The 6,863-nt window shown below is 38.6% G+C and overlaps 1 protein-coding gene across 1 annotated transcript; it reads right to left on the bottom strand.

Annotated features, from left to right (window-relative positions):
- Positions 1-1,009: 1,009 nt before the first annotated feature.
- Positions 1,010-2,436, bottom strand: LOC102779431 (C-C motif chemokine 20-like). Its single transcript, XM_006786691.2, has 4 exons — positions 2,338-2,436; positions 2,108-2,219; positions 1,544-1,621; positions 1,010-1,417 (listed from the first exon to the last, which is right to left on the bottom strand). Exons 1-4 carry the CDS (start codon positions 2,414-2,416, stop codon positions 1,303-1,305), a joined length of 384 nt encoding a protein of 127 aa, XP_006786754.2. The 5' UTR covers positions 2,417-2,436; the 3' UTR covers positions 1,010-1,302.
- Between the last annotated feature and the right edge of the window lie 4,427 nt (positions 2,437-6,863).

Below are 6,863 nucleotides of genomic sequence, written 5' to 3'. Positions count from 1 at the left end.
AAAAGAAACCACAAAGCATGATACTTCCTCCTTTTCATGTTGCTGTGTGTCTTCCCATGTATGTCTCATTTTTGTCAATCTACAAAAACAGGTGAGTGCTGTTGTGCGCCTGAAGCATGCAAGCTTTTTTTTTTTTTTTTTTTTTTTAGCTTCATGGTGTATATGCAACCCTGGATAAGTATTTATGTGAGGTGGACATTTGAAGAGACATTAAACAAGTCAAATTATTCCTTTAAATTGCTCTTATTCTACTTGCCTTTTTTTTTTTTTAGCTCATAGCAAAGTAACTTTAATACATGACTAATAACAACTGGTTCAATGAAACTGTGGATATAAACTCTTTCTGTTTGTGAGGAATAGACCTTGAAAAAAAGAAGAGCCTTGAGTTTTTTGAAAATGGAGCATTTCAAAAAATGTTCATGTCCTTGTAGCCAGACTATCAAAATCTCATGACGCAGCAGACAATGGTGTTATTCTCAGATTCATTCTGCCCTCTAGTGGGTACTTTAAGTGACTGCAGTGCATATTCAGTCAAAGGAGTGTGTCACCTTGCATGACTGGTACACCAACCTCTTGGAGTGTTAATCTGAAATAGCACAGGAAACTGCCTCCCTAACAGCCATGTCATACATTTACATGAGCTCAGAGATCAGTATTGCTCATCGAAAAGTTTTCACTATCCAACACTTAAGTACAAGTGCTTAAAGTGTTCCTAACTTAACTCATTAATTGATTGGAAAATATTCTCTAAATGAATGGTTGGGTTACCTGAAATATTTTTGTGAAACTGGTTAACAAGTTCTAAAGTCACTCAAATAACTTTAAAATCCATTCAGTGAAAGTGACATGGCAGATTTTAGCTGCAATTTGAATAAAGAAATGTAGACAACAGCGTTGCATTACCCTGAAATAAATTCATTTACTTGTCTGAAATGCAATATATGTATGTTTTACCTCATTCATTTGTTTATGCAGAAGATTCGTTGCAGTGAATGAAACAAAACAGATGTTATTGTAAAACTTTATTGAGAGAATGAACAAATAATCAACAACATTTGTCTCAAATCTGTTCCTAATATAGTCTTAATACAGGAGTACTGAATTTAGACCTGAAGCTGAAGAAGTTAAGAGCGAACAGTAAAGCACAGGCATTACACATTCAGTTTTTCAAGGGACAGTGTCCTCAGCATTAACTTGATTATAAATGCTCGAGTATCTTTATAACAAATGTATAGGCACACTGGGTAATTCTGCATGGCAATTTCTTTACGTCGAGCTGTCTAAGGCGACACCTGGTTTTTGCTAATAAGCAGTGAAAGCCTCTGTTGCAGTGAGGTCAGATCCACTTCCATCACGACCTGAAGCGTTTCCAGTTTTCTTCACTGAGCCACCCTTGGACATGTTCTTCAGTTTTGCGCTAAAAAAATAAGTAGTTCTTACATGTGATATGCCAAAAACAAACCTTTTTATGCTTTTCCAGATCTTCAGGTGAGCATCTAAACAGCCCCTAATTGACATTTTAAAGTGAGTAAGCATGTCATACCTGAGTTGTTCGAGGACTTTTTTCACCCATTCAGCTTTCGGATTGGCACACATCTGCCTGTTTGCAACCGTGTAGAAACTATAACAGCGAGACACATCGTTAGAGTAACACAGAGTATCATAGTACTGAAGCGTATTCATTTATGCTGCATGTATATGTGTTGGTATATGATAAATAATAACATATGCCAGACTCTCTGCTTCACTCATTTAATAACTCAATTTAGGATTTTAGGTTTTATAATATAAATATAATATGAATCAAAAGTGGTTAAGTTTTGTTGGATTAGACTGATTCAGAACAACTGCAACTTTAATTAAATTTTGATTTATGATTTAACAACATTAAAATGTTAAAAATAAAAGTCTTATTTTTATTCCACAAAAATCTGCAGAAATAACTTTAATACTTCTCGCCACAAAAAACTACCAATGTATTTGGAATATTTTGGAATAGATCCAATCCACTTGCAAATGTTTGGCATGCTATGATTGTTCTAGTCAAGTATTATAATGAGTAATTTAGAGGTTGCAGGCAAAGTTGGATGGTTTAGAAGAGTCTTACATGATTGCCTCGATGCGGCAGTTTTCCCAGTTACGTTGTTCTCTGTATCCCTTGATGCGATTGAAGGACACGGGCGTCTTACTGTAGCTGGTACAGCAGGCTGTACGGGCACCTAATGCACACACAGACAGATGCAAAGGCACCAGATCATTAACATGTTATCTTTGAGTCGTTATGTCATATTGTCATTATTAACTGACCAAAAGTTAAATGCAACAAAATAAACTTACATTCAGCTGGAGCTGGACAAAGTATCCCCAGTATGAAGCAGAGAAGGGCCGTCAGGGTGATCGTACCTCTCGGAGCCATGTTGACAGTGTAAAAAGGGTGGCAGGGGACTCACTGAATACATGGTCTCTGCACATATATATATACTTTTTCCACTACTGATGTTTTTGCATCTTGTGGCTCCTAAATTGAGGACAGGAAGCCCACTGTTGCATCATGCTGCAACTTTGCATCTTCATTACCAATTTAGGCATGTACCATGCTATTACGCAACACTAGGATTTGTTTATGTGGGATGATATGGGCCTGGTGCTCTGATGCAGTTAGTTCATATATCTCCTAATATGGATTTATACTTTCTGCATATGCATGTTATACTTTCTTTCTGAACAGTTGTGCAGTGAAGTTCTCCATATATGGCACAGCAGATTTGAATCGTTATATAGCATAGCTTTACTTTGATTTCTCTTGATTTCATGGCTGCATCTTCATGTGTGAGTGCATATGCCCACATGACTACATGCGAATGCACGTGACACTCACATGCGATATTCCCATAGCGTGTTGTAGTCCTACCAAAACATGACTGCCATAGCCATTGTCGTACAGTAGTTTCACATTGTAGCTTGAAGCGGTTGTCTATCTTGGGTTTTTGATGTTATCAGCAATCTTGGGATTGTTTTGTGGTGAAAACTCAAAGTGTATGTGAAGGTTGTCAAACTTCCCCACCCCCGTCCCGTGGTTCTGGTTAGCATGACCTATTTAGTCTGCAGAAAGCTGACAATTTCAGATCTCGCTCAGCTGACCTAGATAGGTGCAACAGCTTCAAGTTGTAGCACATACAATAAGTATACAATACGTTTCAAAAACAGCATAAACAGGTTGTTTACAAGTATGTGTAAAAATAAACAGCTCCATTACAGTAAAATACTGTACAGTATTTTATTTAGGCACAAACATGAATGTTTTGCAATTAACATGAGTTTATTTGCACCACATACTCCATGTGATTGGCCTTTATCAGTGGGAAATCAGAAGTGTGAAGGCCAGCCATGCATTTATATCCAGTGCAGTTGATAGGAATCTGTGGCCTTGCTCAAGGACACTTCAGAAGCATAAATGCTTGTTGACACAGCATCTATAGAGAGGACCGCTACTTGAGTAAGTCTTCAGAGTCTCACTGAGTCAACTGTCAGCTGTTTGATTAACACATGTGCTCTTGCCAGAGGCTGGTTTTTCATGTCCATCATCACGGAGTAATTATGAAAACGAGTCATTTTCATGGTAACCATTTTCTTTCCCCTGAAATTTATGTGTCTTAGAGCATAAAGTAATTCAGTAATTCAAGAACAAAATGCCTAAAATGTATTTATTTTCACTGTTGTTTATTCATGCTGATAGCTTTTATAAGGAATCTGATGAGACAGATGAGAAGTCATCTGAAGCCTGAAGTTGTGATCCTAAATTAATTCTGACTATTGTGAGCTTTGTGTCATTATGACTTTCACAACTCCTGCCCTTCTTGAAACATTTGCTGTCCTCCTACTTGGCAGGCTGACCCACACATCTAATTTAGAGCATCACACATGCACGGACCACGCTTGTTGGTGTCCTCCAGCAGTTTTTGCTTCCTTCTTTTATCCCTTTATCCATAGGGGGCACTGTGGTCATGGCCCGTTGATGGATGCCCAGCAAGATTTAATAAATAGAAATAAAGCAAATCTAGCCACTTTATAACCCACGGCAGTACAATTGTTTTTCATACCACCAACAAGAATTGCCTTGTATTTGTAAAATTCAAATTCTTTGTTTTCTTTTTTCTTTTCTCTTTTTATATAAAACATGTTACAGGGCAAGCAACTTTTCTCAGCAATTTTTTATTTGTGTCATTGAGTAAAAGAAATGAAGAAACTCTCACGGTACCAAAAAAAAGCGTGTGGGAGTCACCTACATATCAAAATCAAAATGAGTCAGGTTCAAATCAACACAAGAATTAAGGTAACTCATTAACATCCCACCTTCTATTTCAACCTCTCTGTTTCTACACATGTAGGCGTTTGCGTGTGAAATCTGCGGCACGCACTGATAAAGGGAAAGGTGGCATGATTAACTCAGCAACGTCTGGTTTAACAGCCTAATCCCTGCTAATCCGACATAAAACGCAGCCTCTTGCCGTCCTGTCTCCTTCACTTAAAGAAAAACAAACACCTTCCTGTGAGGTTACAGCCGCACTGAGTCTTTATTACAGAGAATTTACTCATCGTTTTTAAGGACCCAGTCGGCTGTTTGCCTGAAATCACTCTAATAGTCTTTCATCTATAAATTTATATTGTATTTTCTTTTTACACATTATTGAGAAAAGTAAACAGTAAATGCAGAAATGCCAGGATGGTGGTTATTATTTAAGCCTAAAAAGATCCAGATGAATGTTACACCTTGAAATTGTTTTCTTGCTCAAAAATATTAAGTACTGCATTTCATTGTATTGAAGTAGAGTTGTGTTTAGGCGCCATGCAAACTATTAGTCCACCTCTAACTGGTTGTTGCTTTTTAACAGCTCTTACTATCTGCCTCCACCTTCTAAATTCTCCAATAAATACTTGATAGGCAGTGCATACAACTGTATGCCATTGCACAGGTAGTACAGAGTGTTTCTCACTGAAAATGCTTGCTTTGTGACTTGAAGCATTGTTTATGCAGCTACAGTGAACAGAAAAAGTGACACAAGCAACATAATTCAAACAACACTGTGTCACAGAGAGGATTTAACAATTTCCTTGTGGGCTGATCACTGTAAATACTGCCTTTTTCAATAAAGTAACTCCTTCCTTATATTGTTGTTTCCTGTATCGCCCTTTTCATTTTTCTGTTTGGTTCTTATATTATTGGTTTGTTTGCTAAAGTGCTGTTATTATTTTACTCTGTGAAGTAGTGGTTAGTTATGTGAACCTCGGGAAAAATGGTTGCTGCCTCTGTAGCAGCTAATTGGGATAAAGATCGTTTGTGATTATTTTCAGTTTGACTAACTTTTTGCTCAGCTAGTTTTTGTTATTAGTCATGCTTTATCACTTGTATATACATAAACTACTTCTTCACAGTCAAAGGGCACACACTCACACACACACATATTTATCTATCTATCTATCTATCTATATATATATATATATATATATATATATATATATATATACATACATATATATTCTTGTATCATCTTCTTTTTATAGCTGTATGTTTGGTGATTGTTTGCTTTAGAGTGGGTGTGAAGTAGACTTTTTCTCCTCATAGGCCCCTCTCCTTCGTTTTGAACTTATGCTGGTGGATGGAGGACAAGAAAAGAGAGAAAGGGAGGAGAGACGAGAGTGTAAGGGGGTGGGGGCGGGGAGTGGGGTCGGGGGGCTCACCATTGAGTTGTCCACCCACACAAGACCCCCTCTGGTCACCTGCGTGGGTTTAGGCCGAAAGAAGGGCGAGGATGCACGCACACACATGCGCGTGAGCACACACACATGCACACACAAAGAACAAAACAGCAGCTTTTCTAACCCCAAATGTCAAACGTACTAAAGTACTTTGGAATAAAAGCATTTTAAATGAGCAAAAAAGAACTTCCTCGAATCAACAGAGAGGGGGCATTGTCAGGATCCTTAAAAGCACTTCACAGCAGAGATGAGTTTAGCCAGAGAGAGAATCGGCAGAGAGATTAAGAAAAAATCTCCCAAAGCTCTTGGCTGTGGCATGATCTTCAAAAAATCATCATAATTAGTATCGTTCCAGACTGTCGAACCCGTGAGGCACGAAAAAAAACAATGCACTCTTCAATATTTTATTGCGTTATGGTAAATTATTTGATGTGTAATTAAGTGAGCCCGGCAGATTCTGTCCTCATCGTTTTCCTCCTACATGCCATCTGCCCCGTGTGTCCAGACTGTGGGTGACTGAAGTAGCTGCGGGGGGAGATGAGGAATTATTGTGGAAAATTATAAGAAAACTTGTGATGTAACAGTCTGAGTTACACTTTTGTTGTTCAAACCAACACTGCAACATCCACGGCCTCCAATAGAATGAGTAGTAGAAGATGAAAAGGGGGGAAAATATAGAATTAGAAGACCTCTGTGACTCTAGGAAGCGCCCAGAGGTATTTTAGTCTGGCAGAAGCTAACTCCTGGCCGGGGAGACTCCGGAGGATAGAGTGAGCCAGAAGAGGTGAAGCGAACAGAGGGGAAGCGAGTAAGTTGGTAGAAAGATGAGTATTTTTAGGGTGGTCTGTTATCTATGGAGACGAGGGCGTGCGGTATCAGAGCCAGGTCATATCGCTGAGGGGGGAAACAGCACGGGCTCTCGGCTGGGACGATAGATAAGGAGGATGGGAACAATGAGTTCTTTCTCAGTCTCTTGTACATGCATACACTCATACAAAAACACACATGCACACTAAAAAACAAAAAACAAAACAACCACATCCACAGGAAGATACACCATAGCTTCACTCATACACGGCTTCTCGCAAATACTTAGAAACCCTCAA

The sequence above is a fragment of the Neolamprologus brichardi genome, chromosome 18, assembly GCF_056152115.1.
Source record: "Neolamprologus brichardi isolate AB-2024 chromosome 18, ASM5615211v1, whole genome shotgun sequence".
Taxonomy (NCBI): Eukaryota; Metazoa; Chordata; class Actinopteri; order Cichliformes; family Cichlidae; genus Neolamprologus; species Neolamprologus brichardi.
Note: the sequence above shows the minus strand (reverse complement) of the source record. Positions and strands in the feature narration are given on the sequence as shown.

Coding starts and splice junctions, on each gene's coding strand:
- LOC102779431 (XM_006786691.2), bottom strand. CDS start 2,416: ATGGCTCCGAGAGGTACGATCACCCTGACGGCCCTTCTCTGCTTCATA. Junction 1,622..2,107: donor TGCCGCATCGAGGCAATCAT/GTAAGACTCTTC, acceptor TCGCTGTTATAG/TTTCTACACGGTTGCAAACA. Junction 1,418..1,543: donor AAAGTCCTCGAACAACTCAG/GTATGACATGCT, acceptor TTATTTTTTTAG/CGCAAAACTGAAGAACATGT.